At 42.3% G+C, this 20,382-nt stretch overlaps 1 protein-coding gene across 1 annotated transcript; it reads left to right on the top strand.

Annotated features, from left to right (window-relative positions):
* Positions 1-19,053: 19,053 nt before the first annotated feature.
* Positions 19,054-19,347, top strand: LOC307175384 (mitochondrial import inner membrane translocase subunit Tim8 A-like; the record flags this gene model as incomplete). The annotated part of the gene is made up of 1 exon (XM_079900452.1): positions 19,054-19,347. One exon carries the CDS (start codon positions 19,054-19,056, stop codon positions 19,345-19,347), a length of 294 nt encoding a protein of 97 aa, XP_079756578.1.
* Positions 19,348-20,382: the final 1,035 nt, after the last annotated feature.

Below are 20,382 nucleotides of genomic sequence, written 5' to 3'. Positions count from 1 at the left end.
GAACGAATGAGTAAATTTTACACAAACACACGCACACACACACACACACACACACACGCACACAGTCTCTCTCTTTCCCTCTCTGCTCTGCTTCTGGCTTATTGCCAAAAAGTGTTCTATGCAGAGAAACTCAAACCCGTTAGGACATGTAGCTTTGGATAGGCTTTTCTTCTTCTAGCCAAACCATAATTGTATCTGTTGTAAAAGGCATTTTCTCTCATTCTTTGGAAGGTTGTCTTCATTTTTAACTGTTTTATGGTCCAAGTTAATTCCCCCTTTCCATACCACGTGTAGGTTTTCAATTTTACAAGCAGGTTGAAAGATGATTTTTAAGGATGTTAATAACTCTGTTTTGAGTATATAAAGGAGGAAAGCACTAGAAATTTTCCTTGCACATTTCTTAATGCTTTAGAATCCTCCTGGCAATTTAACAACTGTTATTTAAGCAGGTATGAAAAGTTATGTAGATTTTTTGGATGCACTTAAGACATATGTATCTCAATAATTACTGGTATTAGTAATACCAGTTTGTACGCAGCACCCAGTATAACATTTTGTTAGTTCACTTTAGGTCATTCCTCTCAGGAATACATGTGACCATGTATTGATGATCCTCATAACATTCTTGGGCACTAAATATTGTAGCTTGAAGGTAATAAATGTCTCATATAGTAAATGATTTGCCATAAAAGAGAAGGACTAAAAATTCAGGAAAATGGAAGATTATAGTGCAAATATTATGAATTGCTATGACAGTCTTTGAATTTCCACCCCATGCATTATCTTTTCTATTTTAGCTCTTCTTTCAAGATGAGGTTGAGCTGGATTTTTTTACCCCTCAAGCAGTGACTGTCAGCCTCTTTAAGACCAGGGCACCCAGACTAGGTTTTAAACTCCACAGAGGTCTGGGGCTTCCTGAATGCCAAGAGAACAGAGGGAAGGGTGAGAGTGAGTTTAGTTTTTGAATTCCTGCTTGAACTCCACAGCGCCAGCGGGGTCAGAGAAATTGCCTTCTAAGGGCTTAAGCAACTGAGCGAAAGATAAAACTTCATTGGAAATGGTATGGGGAGAGAGCAAAAGTGGGATGAGCAGGAAGGCATTAGCGGGGTGCCACTGATCTCTTTGGTTTCCCTGAAACCTCTTAACATGTTACCTTTCCATCTTCTCATTCCCTCTCTCCGTCACCTTGTTCTTTCCAGGCTCTGTGTCAGTAACAGGAAAGGAAAGTTGGGGCGGGAGAGCTGCTGAGGGTTGAGATACCAAACTAGAGGCAGGAGGGGAAGGCGTGGTTCTTACTCAATCTATTCAGTACCGTCTCTCTTTCTCTGCTCTCTTTACTCGGCTTCCCCCCCCCCCCCCCCCCCCCGCATTGCCAGCCTTTGCAAGTACAACCACAGAGCCTCTTTAATATAACGTTAAAAATCCAATTACTGGGGCTTCCCTGGTGGCGCAGTGGTTGAGAGTTCGCCTGCCGATGCAGGGGACACGGGTTCGTGCCCCGGTCCGGGAAGATCCCACATGCCGCGGAGCGGCTGGGCCCATGAGCCATGGCCGCTGAGCCTGCGCGTCCGGAGCCTGTGCTCCGCAACGGGAGAGGCCACAACAGTGAGAGGCCCGCGTACCGAAAAAAAAAAAAAAATCCAATTACTGGAAGTCAGTTTGTCTACACAAAATAATTACGCGAGGTAAACAGGATATTCAGTCTCTAACCATCTGAGGGCTATAGGCAGGGAAGGCAGAAATGCTACAGGGATGCATTGGCAACCAACGTCCATCATGTGGCTGTCCTTGTCCCACAGGTAAGCAGTAGGATTAGACTAAGCAACTTGACCTAGCTAATCGGGGCTAGAGAAGCCCCTGTTGAGATTAGGAACCCCCATGGCAAAGCGATGAAGCTACAAATAGAAAGGTCTTCACACACAGTGACTGTGGCCACGGCTCAGAGAAGAGTCTCAGCACATAAGCAGTAGGGCTGTGACTGAAGCGTCGGCATATATTGTTCATGTTCCTAAAAAAGGTGTCATCTGGAGTCACAAAACAACTATGTATGTCTGAAATGAATAATAGAGAAACGAAGTCACAACTAAAAGGACAGCAGCCCACTAATCAGCAAACTAAGTAAAACGCTGTCTAATTCTATGTCAGATGTGGTTTTTTTTAACATCTTTATTGGAGTATAATTGCTTTACAATGGTGTGTTAGTTTCTGCTGTATAACAAAGTGAATCAGCTATACGTATACATATACCCCCATATCTCCTCCCTCTTGCGTCTCCCTCACACCCTCCCTATCCCACCCCTCTAGGTGGTCACAAAGCACCGAGCTGATCTCCCTGTGCTACGCGGCTGCTTCCCGCTAGCTATCTATTTTACATTTGGTTGTGTATGTATGTCCATGCCACTCTCTTACTTCATCCCAGCTTCCCCTTCCCCCCTCTGCGTGTCCTCAAGTCCATTCTCTACTTCTGTGTCTTTATTCCTGTCCTGCCTCTAGGTTCATCAGAACCTTTTTTTTTTTTTAAGATTCCATATATATGTGTTAGCATATGGTATTTGTCTTTCTCTTTCTGACTTACTTCATTCTGTATGACAGACTCTAGGTCCATCCACCTCACTACAAATGACTCAATTTCGTTTCTTTTTATGGCTGAGTAATAGTCCATTGTATATATGGGCCACATCTTCTTTATCCATTCATGTCAGATGTGTTTTAAAAAATGTTTTAAACAATTTCTCACATCATCTCACAACACTCCTATAAAGTAGGAGGGAAATTATTCCCACCCTCATTTGTCCGGTGGATCCACTAAGGGCCCTGCCCAGGTCACCTGGCAACTGCCTCCAGCTTTGAGACTAAGGACCACCTGCTCACCCAGGTTGGGAACCTGCTCATTCCTGAGTCATTTAAACGTTGTGCCTCCCATTTCTCCGAATCGTCTATCAACATGGAACCTCACTGCAAACTCTCTTACTGGGCACCCCTGGACCTTTGGTTTTAATTTTGTGACACCAACTAGATGCTAAGTCACCTGAAGGAAAGGACCAACCTTCTCTTCTCCCAGACCCCTTATTTACTCGGAACTGTGCTCTGGTGAACGCTCAACACATTTTAAGTGACTTGTCCAGAGCAGGAGACTAGAACACAGGTCTCCAATCCTCTCACCACAAAGCCACTGTTCTAGAAGTGACAGCACTTATGTCCTATTCAACGATATTTTCTGTGTTTAACCAGACAACATGACAATTCTATTAGGCAAGGAAAGTCAGAATTATGTCTTTTCACTGGAAACTCAAGGAAACTCGTTTGACTTAGTTGTTCTTATAACCAATTTGACCACATTTGGAGAAAGGGATTATTTGTATTCAAAGTCACTTCTTATACTTAAAATATATTTGAGGCTTTTTTTAAAAAAAGGAGATTGACAGGGACTTCCCTGGCAACCCAGTGGTTAAGACTTCGCCTTTCAATGCAGGGGGTGCGGGTTCCATCCCTGGTCAGGGAGCTAAGACCCCACACGCCTCCAGGCCCAAAACCCAAAACATAAAACAGAAGCAATATTGTAACAAATTCAATAAAGACTTTAAAAGTGGTCCACATCAAAAACTCTTAAAAAAAGAAAAGAGATTGACAAATGGAAACATTTTTCTCTGGTTCTGACTGTGATTAAAAGCCATCTAAATGTTAATATTGTCTACTGTCTAGACACGATCATCTGAAAATTGAGGTAACCTGGTCTGGCTTCATTTATCATTTATGTTTTCATTTTAGTCTATGTGGAATAACTTTGAGTACTGGTGGAGTCACACAGTTCCATACTTAGCTGTTTGGTATATAAATAGAACACTATCTTAAAAATAATTTGAACTGGGTGACTAACCCAACAGAGAGGTGAAACAACTTCTCATTAGCCCAAGTGGATTCTGCTGTGTTACTGAGATGCCTCATCTCTGGTCACCCCACTTTTCTTTTGCCCAGCTTCCTGCAGCTGGGCCCTGGACCATTCTCCTGAAGCCCCAACACAGCTTCTGTTTCTCAGCTAAGCCACACCCGAGGCAGGAAGATGTGAATAGTTCTCCTCCTCTTCTAGCGGTTTTCAGGATGAAGACAGTGAGGTGGGGTCCTGAGTGACAGCAGGGTCCCCAGGGGAAACCAACCAGCTTCCTTGGGTAGTGACTCCTCCTTGGACTCACCACTTTTCCTTGCAATGTTGGAAAGTTCTCTGGAGTAGGTTTTGGCTGACCCTGCCCAGGCCCGTTCTCTGCCCTCTGGATCAGGAATTCGGTACAGTAGTAGGAACCTTAGTGAATCCCAGATGAAGTGATTGGAGCCAGGCATCCCATCGAATGGTTTCCAACTGATGACTGAATGTTTAGGCTGTTCCTGCCCTTGATGCTAAGACCACTGTGCTCCTCTGTCCCTAGGTTCCAGTGTCCCTTGGATGCTATACCTTGCCAGGAGGGCTGGACCTTAGACGTCACCTTCCATAGCCTCTCCATGATCCTGGCTCCTGGTTATCCCTGCCAGCTCCATATTGCTGGAAGCAGTTCACCATGCCTAGTGCCCATACACCAGTCATGACAAAGGTAAGACTGCATGTGTGAATGATAGCAGTAGTGACAATTACCATTTATTGAGGCCAGTGGTATGCCAGACATTGTACTAGTGCTTGTCATACGTTTTCTCACTTAATTCTCACAACAAACTCATGAGGTAAGAATTTCCCCTCCTTTTGACAATTGCAGAATCCAAGTCAGTAAGTATAGGTACCTGGCAAGGATCTATAACAAGTAAATAAAAGTTGGAATTCAAATCCAGGGCCAACACTCTTAACTATTAAGATGTGTTGACTTCCAACAGGATTTTTGGACTTTCTTTCCTTCCCACGACTACCTTTTTTTTTAAGACTTAGGAGTTAAAATGTGTGGGTCACATAAGTATGAGTTTATTTGCCTCATTTGCTTCATATCTTTGGCAAGGGTAGGGTAGGTCTTTTTATTTATTTATTTATTTTTAATATTTCCAAAGTCCTTGGTTCAGTGCTGTGCACAGTTGGTCCACAGTAGAGGCTGACTAAATAATGATGGAGCCATGTTTCATAAACATAGAGGTAGCAGAGTTAGTAGGACCCAGCTCAGACTCTGCCCCAGAATCTGGTCCCACTAGCAAAATCAAGTCCTTGACCGCACATCATTCTCTGTGGATGTGGCCATGCCTGCACCTATTGTCTACAAATAGTGGTTCAACCAACAACTGCCCTTCCTAGGCTGACATCTAGCCCTATATAAACATTTCTTTTTTAGAACCAGTTCTTAATTCCTACACCCTCTTGGTTTATTGCTAGTTCCTTGAGAAAATAATCTGTCGACATTCTCCAGTCATGGGATAATGACTCAGGCTAGGGATCCGGGCCATTTTCTGGGCAGTAGCTGGACTTCTGGCCCTGTCCTGTTAGGCCCCAAGCCAGCACGCCACAGAGAGGTGCTCCTTCTACCTCCCCACCACTGATGCCAGCCCTTCTGCTCCTTTCCTCCTGCCCACTCTTGCCTCTGCGGTTGCCCGAGAAACCATAAAAATATTACTCCACAAGCTCTAGGAACAAAATGTCAGTGCACTGTACTATTGTTTTAATTTAAAAACTTAAGTGTTTAATATAACTCCAGCCTGGAAGAAATCCCCTTACTGGCAGACATCTCCCTTGGAAAAGGAGAGCTACAAAATCAGGAAGAACTCAGGAGTAGCAGTGAAACTTAGGCTTATTAAGAGCGCCTAAACTCCCATGTCTAGCCGTGAAATTGTCTCACGTCTTCCTTGATTTTTTTTTCTAGGAGTAAAAAAATCTCAAGTTTATTTTGACCTGCAACTCTTTGAGGAACTACAAGGATGGTCATTTCATGGGTTCTCCTATTGTATGTAAAAGAAAATTCCAATTTTGGCTTAAGGCAAGTCTACATAGTTATAACTTAAAAGAATAAAGTGTTAGAATTTACCAGGTTTTGTTAAATATTTTAATAATTTAAAAAATTCCATAAGTTTAAGTGATAAGTTACACTATGCTAAAGTTTTCTCTTATCCTTCTCAGAATTCAAAGATATATTTATAGTTTTAATCAGTGTACCCATTGCTGTGTTCTTGGATCCCTTGATTACTGTATTGGTTTTTCTTTCTCTCTTTTTTTTTTTTGCTTTTTAGCTCTACCTCCATTTTATTAGTGTTACTTTTTGTGGTTGCTCTAGGATTGAAAAGATATATCTTTAATGTATCACAGTTCAAATCTTCAAATAGAATGCTAGCATTTCATACTTAGAATAAGACCCTTGTAACCGTAACTTCCAACCTGCCTCCCCGCCATTCATAGTCTATTGTTGTCAAACATTTTATATAACATCGTAACGTTATAAACTCCACAGTACCGTATTCTTAGTTTTGCTTTAAACAGTCAGCTAACACTTAAAGAAATTTAAAAATGAGAAAAATAAGAAAAAATGTTTATTACTCAAAAAAATCAGATCATGACACTTACTTGCGTGAAACCTTTCAACACATTCCTGTTGCCCTTGGAATTTAATCCAAATTCAACATGCCCCGCAACTGAAATCTAATCAGGGGGAGGGAACACGTTTCAGTATCTAGTTCCATGCCCATTTCATGCAAAGTTCTCAGGAAATGGTACCTAGTTTCATCATTAACTTAATTTTTCTCTGTGTGATTTACGTACCCTAAGGAGGAGTAATTAACCTAAATTGAGTGCCAAAAAACAAAATCCCTTCCTTCCTTCTTTCTTCTTTTTCCTTCTTTTCTGCTCCCCTCCCCCACCTCTTTGCTGTAGTCTTCCAGAAAACGAAACAAAACACTCTGCCACATACTCGTGTAGGATTCTTGTTAGAGAATATGACCTTTTGGACTTGCGATGTACCTCATTTGTCTTGTTTTTAATAAGGTGTTTGGGAAAAGGTAGAGATTTTCTGCAAGTCGTTTTCTATCTTTTTTTCAAAGCTACTTTCTTCACTGTCAGGGCTCTGTTTTCTGGTGGGAGGGATTGGTTTGTTCCCTTCCTCAGAACACTGAATTTAATTGTCCTGTGATAGCTGTTGCACAGAACTACTCAGCACCCGTTTCTCTTACCAGTTCAGTGAACAACCCAGTATCTTTCCTTTCCTTGTGGGCTCTAAAATGACTGCTTCTTATCCCAAACCTCATCTACCTCCGCCAATCCATGTGTGGGCTGTTGAAATTCTCCCTCCCTCCGAACTCACCGACCTAGTTTGACGTTTCCCCAGGGCTGCTAACTTTCCCTGCTCTGTCTGGAGGCTGTGCTCCTGGGAGTGGCATTACCCCTTGGGGTGCCCTGTCTCTGTCCCTGCCCTTGTTTCTCTGTCCAGCCTTTCCAACTATCCACTGAATTGTAAGAGCACAAACATCCTCAACCTTCATAACCTGATCCTCCTTCCAAACAGTCCCCCATACGACCCATTCCAGGAGAGTTATTCATTTCCTTAGTCACTCATTCATTCTTTCGTTCAATCAATGTCCATTGACTCCCTCCTACGTGTACCCAAAACTGGGATGCTTTGGGTACAAAGAAGTAGATCCCTCCCAACAACCTGTTGGCCTTTCAGGGGTTATCATTGTCATTCTAACTTGGTTCTGCCTGTTCTACTTATGAGAAGTGGATAAAAAAGTTTCGGCTAGGTCCTCTCCTTTCCCTATATTGATGATACCACATGGTAAGGATGCTACCGCTCAATGGTTTCGCAACTCTCATATCAATCTGTAGATTGGTCCTGCTTGGTCTGCTTGGACCCCTGGTTTTCCCCAATACTCTCTGTCCCCTGGGACCTGTACTACTTAGTCAGCACATCTTATTAAACAGCAGACACTTTCTTCTCTCAGAAGCTCAACTAGAGTCCGAACACAGAGTGGAGCAAACATTCCTCATGCCATCTCAGACTTTCTACTTAGAGGCTTCAACTCTATTATTGTTTGATAATTTGCCCCCTTTTTCTTCTCTGTTCTCTCTTTTTAATCAATATTTTTTATTGAGGTATACGATGTTGTGTTTATTGAGGTTTACAATGTTGTGTTAATTTCTGCTGTACAGCAAAGTGATTCAGTTATACATATATACGTACCTATATATATATTCACTTTAATATTCTTTTCCATTATAGTTTATCATAGGCTATTGAATATAGTTCTCTGTGCTATATAGTAGGACCTTGTTGTTTATCTCTCTTTCTTGCCTAATCTCTTGGATTGAGCCCCCAGGTAATTCATCTTTCTCTCCTATTTTCCATCTCTTTTTGTTGTACTTCTAGGAAACCTCTTCAATTTTTCACTTACAACATTTCTATTGAAATTTTTATTTTGGTTAACATTTTGAATTTCTAAGAACTCTTACTTGTTTTCTTGTTATTCCTTTTGCAGAGGTACCTGTTTTTGTTTTAGCGGTGCAACATCTTATCATTTCTGGGGTGATATTCATTGTTGCTGTTGTTGTCATTATTTAGCTTAATTCTGCACCCTGTATTTTCTCTCCTTCTTGAAGTCCTTTCTTTTTTCTCTGTTTGTTCTGGTTTCTCTTTTTCATGGTCTTGGCTTTCCTAAAAATATCTGCTTATCCCTAGCTTTGAATTCTTATTTAGGAATAAGGTTAGGGTAATTTAGGGGCCAAGCTCAGACTTCTGTGACACAGAGGCCCCCAAACTTCAACTGCCTGAATAAAATCGAAGTTGATTTATCTCTCTCATAGGCAGACTGGAGGTGAATGGTTCCAGCTCTTCTCTGCAAGGGCATTAGAGTCCAGCCAGAGTTGATTGTGGCAATCAGTCAGTGCCAAGAGTTGGAGGTGGCTCAGTGGAGAGAGGAGATAGAGAATGGAGAGACCCAACACATAACAAGAAGTTCCAACAGAGGAGAGAGGAGAAAATGAGTAGGGCTGGTGGCAAATGGAAGCATAGGTAGGGAGACAGCCAGCCACACCCAGCCAGCTGGAGGCTCGGGGCAGACCTCCAGTGTTGGGGTGGAGCCTGACAAAGGAGAGGTACCATTTCAGTCTAGAAAGAAACAGAAACATTTCAGTCTAGAAAGAAACAAACAGAAACAGAAACAGTCTAGAAAGAAACAGAAACATTTCAGTCTAGAAAGAAACAAAGGGTCAGAACAGGACTCAGGTGCAGAGCCCAAGGTGCTGAACCCAGAATGACCTAGAACCTTAGTGACTGGAGGTTTGCTTTGTGAGGCCATAGCTGCTGAGTGCTTCTTGTCTTAGGCTCTGTGATGGACTGAATGTTTTCCTCTCAAAATTCATATGCTGAAATCCTAACCCCCAGTGTGATGGTATTAGGAGGAGGGTCCTTTGGGAGGTGATTAGGTCATGAGGGCGGAGCCCTCTTGGATGGGATTAGTGCCCTTTACTGAGACCCACCCAGAGAGCTCCGTCATTCTGTCCACCATGTGAGGACTCCGTGAGAAGGCAGCCATCTGCCAATGAGGAAGAGGGCACTCAGAGATATGGGATCTGTCGGTACCTTGGTCTTGGACTTCCAGTCCAGAACTGTGAGAAGCAAATGTTTATTGTTTAAGTCCTCCAGTCTATGGTATTTCTGTGATAGCAGCCTGAACGGACTAAGACAGGCTCAGATTGATTTAGGGAAGCAGGGAAGGGACCCAGCATCTGTGAGGGGTTTAAATGACTCCTACTATGGGGCTGTGGTTCCCTAAATAATAAGCTGTTGTTGTTGTTGTTGTTGTTGCCCATTGTTGGAAACAAGGAGGACTTTTTTTTTCTATCTAAAGATATTTTATACTGAATAGATTAAGATTGATGAGCAAATAATTAAAATGCATTTTAAGGATACGCAAATTGGATTAGTATAAACTGAAAAAGGAATAAAAGATGGAGCTAGAGCAAGAAGACTGGACATTTTTACATATGCTTTATTAAGAACAAGATGGTAATTTCCATACATGGAAATAGAAGAATGTAAAATGAAAAACTAATTGACTAAGCAAAACACTTTCTAGGACATGGAATGTAAATGAGAATCTTGCAGGAATGAAAGTGGGGCAATTTACCAGGAGAAACATGCAGAATGCTGAAAGTTAGTAGGTAAAATGAGAAAACTAAAGCAAAGTTCCTAAAGGAAAATTGAAAGACTAAATATCTTAGTAGTGACATATATAAAGGAAAGTATTTTTACGTATTTGGTAAATTTTAAATGATGCCTATGGGACGGAGACATTAAGAAACCAATCTAGTTATCTATCCATTCATCTATGTTCTGTATTGGAACAGAGCTATGTGGTTTTACTTTGTAGGTATAAATTGAATCTAAAATAAGGAAAAAAAATCTGAGTCACATGTATCTAAAATTTTGGTTATTTACAGTTTAAAGTACTGAGCAAGCACTGGTTCCATTTTAGAGAATCTGTGGAGGAGAAGTTTGGACATTACCAAAAATAATGTCACATATTTATGAAAAGAATAATCTAGATGTTTTTGGACTGATAAACACAACCTCCATATCTGGAAAGAGGCTGAAAGAAAATAATTGTGAAACTATTTTATAAATATTTTAGTAAGAGCAGTAGTAAACAGCATGGCTTTGTAAAGAACAAATCCTGTCAGACTAAAATAATCTCCTCCTATGGCAGAATGACAAGTCTTCTGGATTGAGGGGGAGGGAATAAATATTAACTATCATGACTTCAGCAAGGATTTTGATTTCTGTTTGGGAAGCAAATACATAAGATAATTTCAGGTAGTGATAACCAGTTACGAAGGAAATACAGCAGAAGAATGAGGAGAGAAGTGATGGGTGAAGGCTAGTGCCTTAGAAATGGTCATCGGGGAGGATTCTTGGAGAAGATGCTTGAGCTGAGATCCAAATAGTGATAAGTAGCCAATCATGTATCAATCCAGGGGAGAGTGCCCCATGGATGGAGCAGCTAGTGGGTGACCTTGGCCTGTCTGACGGGTGGAGAGAAGGCCAGTGGGGTTGAAATGCAGTGAAAAAAGAGGGGGGTAAACATGACAAGAGAATGAGTGACCTTGAGGGTATGTGACAAAGGATATGGATTTTCTTCAAGGGCAATGGGAAGAGGGCTGAGGGTTTTGGGCAGGGGAATGACGTGGTCCAATTTACGTTGTAAAAGGTTCCACGGCTGTGGTGCAGGGTGGAGTAGATTGAGCGAGAGGGGAAGCAGAGAGAGGATGTTGACGTAGAGGAGAGGGTCGAGGCCTGGCCGACGATGCGGCCAGTGGGCATTGTTAGGAGTGCTGGATCTGGAATATCTTTAGAGGTAGGACTTGGCGTTGGATTAGATGTGGGGAATAAGGAAAGAGAGTTGATCCAAGGATGATGCCTGGGTCTTTGGTCTGATCAACTGTGCATCGTAAACTGAGATGGGAGAAGACTCAAGAAGGAGGGGTTTGGGGAAGAAATTTGGGAGTCGCCATCTCTGTGTGAGATATGTAGAATTTGACTGCCTGCTATCCATCTGTATGGAGGGATTGAGTAGGTAGTTGGATATAATTCCAGAGTCTAGGCGGAGAGGTTGGCAATTGGCGAGAAACCATTTAGAAATCACAGCATAGGGAAGATATTGAGATGACCTCATTGGGATCCTCACAATTTCTCTGTGAAGTAGTTATAAATATAACAGTAGATGAGTGGTGGGTATGATGTGGTCCAGGTGTGACAGGCATGTGTATAGAACCCAGCATCCAGGATGGACAAGAGCAACGAGGAGAACAGGTTACATCAATAAGAGGGACCCCTTGGGGCTTCCCTGGTGGCGCAGTGGTTGAGAGTCCACCTGCCGTTGCAGGGGACACGGGTTCGTGCCCCGATCCGGGAAGATCCCACATGCCGTGGAGCGGCTGGGCCCGTGAGCCATGGCCGCTGAGCCTGTGCGTCCGGAGCCTGTGCTCCGCAACAGGAGAGGCCACAGCAATGAGAGGCCCGCATACCACACACACACACACACACACACACACAAAATAAATAAATAAAATAAGACGGATCCCAGGGCCAATCTCTGTCCCATGAGCATAGCCTCACCAGATTTAGCAAATAAAAATATTGCATAGGACATAACTTATACTAAAAAAATTTATTCATTGTTTACCTAAAATTCACATTTAACCAGAGGGCCTGTATTTTGTCTGACAACCCTACTTCAACATCTACAAAATATTGAAACCTTCTGTATATCTTCCTTTTTTTCTCCATTCCGTATGCCCCACGATCGTAGCTCTAACTTTTAGCCTATTGGGTTATAATTGCTTTAAACCTCTTTCTCCTGTTGGACATTGTGCTTCCTGAAGGCAAGGCTGTGTGTCATGCATCTTTGTGCAACTGTTATGTTGAAAGGCCAGAGCTGACTAGGGACCCATGGAAAGCAGCTTTATTCTTTTCTCTCACTATCTCTTTAAAACCATGTGAAGGCTTGCTTTGGGCCCAGTTCCCTGAATGAAACCTCAGATCCATAATTTAGAAGACACTTGTGTCCCTTTCAGTTGCAGGATAGTCTAGGGTTAATACTAGAATGTTTCCTAAGGGTGGTGGGCCGTGAGGTTAGCTTCACTTTTCCTACTTGGTTCCTCTCCTCCTCCATCCTCCCCACAGGCAGCTTCTCCCCCTCCAGGTTGGAGGGTGTCGCTGAGAGTGAGGAAGAACAGAAGAAAGGATGGGGCTCAGTTACTTGCACTTGGCAAGTAACTTAATGGATCTCTCCTCCCCTCCCTGCTCTCCCCCCATCCCCGGCCTCTTTGTGCTGGGCAGGAAGCCCCTGTTGGGCAGCCTCCTTTATTTTATTTTATTTTATTTTTTATTTGAAGTATAGTTAATTTACAATGTCATGTTAGTTTCAGGTGTACAGCAGTGATTCAGTAACCTATATTATAATCTATTCTTTGTTCAGAGACTTTTCCCTTATAGGTTATTACAAAATACTGAGTATAGTTCGCTGTGCTACACAGTAGGTCCTTGTTGCTTATCTATTTTGTATATACTAGTATGTATATGTTAATCCCAAACTCCTAATTTATCCCTTTACCTTTGGTAACTGTAAGTTTGTTTTCTATGTCTGTGAGTCTATTTCTGTTTTGTAAATAAGTTCATTTGTATCTTTTTTTTTTTAGATTCCACATATAAGCGATATCATATGATAGCTTTCTCTGCCAGGCTTACTTCATTTTGTGTGATAATCTCTAGGTCCATCCACGTTGTTGCAAATAGCATTATTTCATTCTTTTTTATGGCTGAGTAATATTCCACTGTATATATGTGTATGTGTATGTGTGTGTGTGTGCATATATATATATACACCACATATTCTTTTTTTTTTTTTTTTTTTTTTTTTTTGCAGCACGCGGGCCTCTCACTGTTGTGGCCTCTCCCATTGCGGAGCACAGGCTCCGGACGCGCAGGCTCAGCGGCCGTGGCTCACGGGCCCAGCCGCTTCGCGGCATGTGGGATCTTCCCAGAGCAGGGCACGAACCCGTGTCCCCTGCATCGGCAGGCGGACGCTCAACCACTGCACCACCAGGGAAGCCCCACCACATATTCTTTATCCATTCCTCTGTTGATGGACATTTAGGTTGCTTCCATATCTTGTCTGTTGTAAATAGTGCTGCAATGAACATTTGGGTGCATGTATCTTTTCGAATTATAGTTTTCTCCAGATATATGCCCAGGAGTGGGATTGCAGGATCGTATGGTAGTTCTATTTTTAGTTTTTTAAGGAACCTCCATACTGTTCTCCACAGTGGCTACACCAACTTACATTCCCACCAACAGCGTAGAAGGGTTCCTTTTTCTCCACACCCTCTCCAGCATTTATTATTTGTAGTCTTTTTGATGATGGCCATTCTGACCAGGGTGGGGTGATACTACCTCATTGTAGTGTTGATTTGCATTTCTCCAGGCTCCTTTTATGAAGGATGCTAAGTTGCAGGAAATAGACCTGTGGTCTGTGGACATGCAGTTAACTCCTGGTGTGACTGTGTCTTCCCCGGGGAAAGCCTCTCACTATTTGCCTTTCTCAGGCAGGAATCAGACAGGAGTCTCCAGGGAACCTACTTCACACTTTCTGAGCAGTGTCCTCCAGCCACTCTCACTGACTTGAGGTGAGGGGGTCACCCTTTGTCTTCCTCCCCACCTCTCCTCCCCCCATATTTCTGGTGGTTCAGAAATATGACAGTCCTCCAGTTTTCTCCAAAGAAATTGTCTCTCTCAGCCCCTTCAGCCTCTACCCTTTTATATCTTCAAGGACTAAGGGCTTCAAAATCAGTTTCCAGGGGCTTCCCTGGTGATCCAGTGGTTAAGACTTCGCCTTCCAATGCAGGGGGTGTGAGTTCCATCCCTGGCTGGGGAGCTAAGATCCCACATGCCTCGCGGCCAAAAAACCAAAACATAAAACAGAAGCAATATTGTAACAAATTCAATAAAGACTTTAAAATACATCGAAAACAAAATCTTAAAAAAAAATGTTTCCAGCACCTTCCTCTGCAATTCTTACGTAGGTCTTCTAGAATTTTTCTTCAGAATACGGGAGTCTTTGTCATTTCTTTTGTTGATTTTGGCTTTGGTGCCTTAGCAGAAGCTGAGGCAAAAGAGTACCATCTTACCATCTTTTGTTATATTTGTATTTTTAGCACCTAGCTCAGTGCCTGGTGTATGGCAGACTCTTGATAACTGTTTTTTAGCAACTTCATTATTAACAAGAACATACAGTAAGGACTTTCCTATCCTCCTTAATCACGAGGATCACTGTTCTTCCTATGCTCACCCCGCCTACAAATCTGGATGACACCTCTTTATTATTCAGCTTACAGGTCACTTCCTCCTTATGGCCCTCATTGGCTTAACCCCCCAATAGCCTCTGTCCTAAGTACCTGACACAGCACTGGATACCCCTGTAAGCTCCAGGAAGGCTGGCACTGCCTTGTTCACTCTGTATTCTGAGAAGAGAGCACAGTGCCAGGCAGTAAGTAATAACGAATGAATAAATGAATGGATGGATTGGCACCAGTTGTAAAGCCTCCTAGATTGGGTTTCAGGAGTGGGTCTGTTCTGGACCACTGGCTTTCAGCCCTCATTAGAGCCCACCTGTATCAAGGGGAGGTGCTGGTTTGGGCAACCTCACCCTTCATGGCTGAATTAAGCTCCCATTAATTGGTCAGTACATCTGCTACCTGAAGTGTAACTATAGAATTGTGCCCAAGTACCACGGCACAGAAGTTGACAGATCACTTTGGTCATGAGGCTTCTAGCTCCTTTTCTCAAACTCACATTCTTTAGTCCATCAGCTTTAGAAATTTCACTGTGATCATGATATCCAATGACAAATTTAAAAACACTTCTGTTTGCATCATAGCGCCATATTCAGTTTGTGTCCAGTTAAGTGCTGTAGAAGTCAGTGTTAAATTTCTCCTGAATTTTATACTCTTCCAAAAGTATTACAACGTTGGATGCGTGTGTAACCCACTCTTCTCCCCAAAACCTCTACCCCAGACAAGCGGATCTCTTACAGTCAAATCAAATTGAAGCTAGAGTGTGGTATGAACTTGTGGTACAAAAAACAAATCCAATACATTATATGTAAAAGAAGTTCAGTATATGTGACAGGAAAATCTGAATAAACTGAAGATGAAAATAGGGAAAAGGCTATTTTAGTAAATTACATAACTTTTTAAAAGGCTTTTGAGAAACACTTAAAGTAATGTCTATTTGGGGATTTAAGCAAATGATGTCCTGATTTGATGACATAAAATATATTTCTTTTCTTAAGGGATTGTAGACATTCTTGAGACCACCCTCTTAACCAAAGAATTGTAAAATTATGTACATATATCATATTAAAAAACAATTGTATGGAGGTTGAGGCCAAATCTGCTGGTTGCCTACCCAATGTTCACCTTCATTTTGTTCTTTTCCTTACCAAGGAGCCCTGATTTTCTTGAGGGCTGCAATGTAACCAGCTCAAACCTGTATTTCATAGCCTCTCATATAAAGAGAGGTGACTAAATTCTGGCTAATGAAATAGAAGTGAAAGTTTTTGGTGGGGATTCCAGGAAAGCTTCTTAAATGGTGGATTAACTCATATGGCTTTTGTCCTACTCTACACCCTCATTCCCATCTGGAACTTGGACCTGATGGCTGGTACTGAGCAGCCATTTTGCAACAATGAGACTTGATTTAATGAACTAAGGATAATGGAGCTGAAAGATAGAAGGAGGATGGCACATTAATAACATCATGGAGCCACTGTGCCAGTTTTGGACTGCCTAATTTTAGACAGTGTTACACAAGAGAAATGATCCCCGTGTGTCTAAGCCCTTGCTTTTTAGGTCTTTATTACTTATAACCAAAATAATTCTAAAAGATATTGGGGAAAGTTTAGTGCATTTGTGTTCTAGATGAGAACTTCCCAAAGAAACTCTTCATATTAATAACCATCATGGAAAAATTAGAAAAACCCTTACCTCTGAAGTTGTTGCACTGAACATACCATCTGACTGATTTTATTTTAGAGAATAGAAATAATTTCAGTTTTATTTAATTAATTAAAATTCTTTTTTATTTTTATAATTTATTTACTTTTAATTAACTAGTTAATTAATATTTGGCTGCATTGGGTCTTCGTTGCTGCATGTGGGCTTTCTCTAGTTGCAGTGAGTGGGAGCTACTCTTCGTTGCGGTGCGCAGGCCTCTCATTGTGGTGGCTTCTCTTGTTGCGGCGCGTGGGCTCTAGGCACGCAGGCTTCAGTAGTCGGGGCACACGGGCTTCAGTAGTTGTGGCTTGTGCGCTCTAGAGTGCAGGCTCAGTAGTTGTGGCTCACGGGCTTAGTTGCTCCGTGGCATGTGGGATCTTCCCAGATCAGGGCTCAAACCCGTGTCCCCTGCATTGGCAGGTGAATTCTTAACCACCAGGGAAGTCCCTAATTTCAGTTTTAAATTTAGCAGTTTTAAATGTAAATTACATACACACATACTCACAGTTTAACAAGTGTGTCCATATTCCAGGCATTGTGCTCCGTAAGTTATATTCATTATCTCATGTAATGTTCATAGCAATCTTGTGAGGTATTGTTATTACCCTCATCTTCTACATGGAGAAACAGAGGTGTAGACAATCAGGTCACTTCACAGTAAATGACAAAGAAGGGATTAGAAATGAGTTTGTTTAGCTCCAAAGCCCACATTTATGATGACTACCTTGCCCTGTCTCCTGGCAGAGGACCAGATAAGCATGGATCTGCTTGTTTTAGCCATTTACCAAGGGTGGTGTAACAAGAAATAAATATAATCCATCCAGTTGGACTTCCTAGAAAAACTCAGCAGATAAAGAGAATTGATACTCATATGGAAGACTCCCAGTAGCCAGGAATTTGAAATGTACAGAGCAGGGAGATTCAGGTTAGATGTTAAAATGGGTAGCCACCTGGCCTCGTTGAAACCAGACTGAGTACACTAGATCCTTTTCCTGAAAAAAGTGATGGCTGTTCCCACTTGGAATGGGGCAGGATAGGTACTGTGTTTACTGGCCCCTTGACCTCATTGCCCACCATCCTCTCACTCCCTTGCTCTGCTCATTATGCTGCCCCTTCAATCATGCCATTGACCTCACAGATCTCGCACGTACCAGTCTCTCTACGTGAAATGCTCTTCCTCTAGATCCTATGAGGTTAATTACCTCACTTGATTAAAGTCACTGCTGCCATGGGGCTTCATCAGAGATGCCTTCCTTGACCATTTTATCTACAAAACAGTCTCTTCTATTATTCTCAGTTCCCTTATCCTGCTTTATATTTCTTCATAGCACTGAATGCACCTGATGTATGTATTTATCTGTATGTATCTACCTCCTGCCCTAGAATAAGCCCCATGGACATGGGGCCTGTGCTTTATTCACTAGGACAAGGTCTGGTACATAGTATATGCTCAATAAATATTTGCTGACTGAATGAATGAAGAGTGAGTTCTAAGAACCTGCTTCTGTCCTATGTTATTACATGAAAACCTGGAAGACACTAGATGGATTGGTCCTATTCTGGGACAGACTCTATATTCACAAAGGTTTTTGGGGTTTCTTCTGCAATGTGAGCAACTAGTGAATGATCTCCATGCAGGGGAAGTGATAGACAGAAGAAGAGTGTTTTAACATGGAATCTTCTTAAAAGGAAAATGAAACTGGAGAGTCATGTGCAAAGTGGTAGCAGTGACTAGCAGCTACTTTGCACCTAAGAAGAAATTGATTCTTAATTATTACCTATGAAGAATGAACATGATAAAGAAGATACACTGTCTCTGCCTCTTGGCGGTTGTTAGTGCCTTTGTGGGTATACTATCCTTAGACACATAACTATAATCCTGGACAATATAGGATGAAGAGTTGTGATTCCCAGGAGAGAGAATCTCTGGCGAGAGTAACCCAAATCCCAGAAGTAGGTTTTGAATTACTCCCTGGAGGGTGGAACAGATTTTGACAGGATTTTCTGGCCCTAGCTGGCAGAAGAAACAGCGTAAGAAAAGGCAGGGCCGATTAATGCATACATATTATCTGGGAAACAGTGATTTGCTTTGGAGCCAGAACAAGGGAGTCCTTGGAAATAAATATTGAAAAGGTTTGCAGGAGGCTCTGTCTCAGTGGGCCTCTAATGCCAGGCTGAGGGGTTTGAATGTAATATGGTAAGTGTCTGGGAACCATTCTTCAATGGCTCCAGTTCTTACCCAGCGGGGAAGTGACAAGATGGAAACATTGTTATATGAGGTTATTCTGGTGGGAGTCTGGAAGATGACTCACAGTGGTAAAGAACAAAAGCCAGGAAGATTGGTTGCAAAGTTAGTGAAATAATTTGGGATGTAAAGACAAGAATCAGGAAAGCATCCTTTTACCCATAAAAAGACACTGATGCTGGGTGATGAAGGTAAGGGAATACCTTAGTCTGTTCGAGCTGCCTTAATAAAAATCCTAGAGGGCCGCCGAGACATGTGAAGGCCGGTGAGTCGGTGCGGAGTTCGTCTCGGCACGCGTGGCCGCATTGGGATGGAGTCCTCCTCGTCTTCCTCCGCAGCGGGTTTGGGCTCGGTCGACCCTCAGCTGCAGCATTTCACCGAGGTAGAGACTCAGAAGCAGCGCTTCCAGCAGCTGGTGCACCAGATGACAGAACTTTGTTGGGAAAAGTGCATGGACAAGCCTGGGCCAAAGTTGGATAGTCGGGCTGAGGCCTGTTTCGTGAACTGCGTTGAGCGCTTCATTGATACAAGCCAATTCATCTTGAATCGACTGGAACAGACCCAGAAATCCAAGCCAGTCTTCTCAGAAAGCCTTTCTGACTGACCTGAGTATGACCTCTTTGGAAAAGGAAGGTAGTTCAAGAAATGAAGAGCAGTTGATGGGATGGTTGAAGAAAAGGCTGTGGGGGGATCGGCTCCCACCTTTGTCACTCTTGGGACATCCTGTCATCTGAGAATGAACAAAGACCGATTTTTGTGTGTGGGGGTGGTTTGAGGGTCAAATGTGTTTGGGGTTGTGTTTTTTAATGCTAATCTTGGGAAAACAATTGACAGATGAATGGAAGACTCTACTAGGTGTGTATTACTGTATGTGGGACGATGCTTTCCTCATAGTCTCATTAACTGCTCCCTACAATTTTAATAGTGGAACTGCTCTGTAGTTTGGTAGTGGGACCACATAGGTAATAATCTGTTATTTGTCGGATTCCTTTCAGATTTCTGGAGAGATCGATATACATCTTTGTGTCTCTCAGAAAGGGCAGCAGTGGGGGAAAGAGTAATTTGGTACTTGACTGACTAGATAAGGCCTCCTTATCTAGTGTTTGATTATCAGTGCTGGAAAAAAAATGTATGGAGTATTCATACAGTACATTTCACCTTTCTAGGTTATCTCCCTCCCTTATACTGTGATTCACTTAAATATCTATATGTAAAGTCCAGTCTTGGGCTAGTACAGGTAGCCTGAGAGTCTAGAGGCCTTTAGTTAAAGGAATCTAGCCAGCGAACATAATTCTCATACTAAAGTGCCACAAGGAAGAAGTTAACTTACCCTGTATGTCAGGGTCCAAAAAGATTTAAAGATGTGCCTAAATGAAAAAATAAGTTATAAAGATTTAGGCCAGTCAAAAACTAACAGCAGTTTCAGGTAGAGGTGCATGCCTAATGTAAATCAGCGTAGTTTCCAGTTACTGCGTTCTTTAATCACTGAAACAAAAGCTTCTACAAGAAAAAAAAATCCCATAGACTGGATAGTTCAAACAATAGAAAATGATTTCTTGCAGTTCTGGAGGCTGGGAAGTCCAGGATCAAGGTGCTTGAAAAGTAGTTTTCATTCTGAGTGTACTCTTCTTTTGGCTTG

The sequence above is a fragment of the Stenella coeruleoalba genome, assembly GCF_951394435.1.
Source record: "Stenella coeruleoalba genome assembly, chromosome: 16".
In the NCBI taxonomy this organism is placed as follows: Eukaryota; Metazoa; Chordata; class Mammalia; order Artiodactyla; family Delphinidae; genus Stenella; species Stenella coeruleoalba.
The sequence above is the reverse complement of the archived record's forward strand: the minus strand, read 5'-3'. Positions and strand labels throughout refer to the sequence as shown.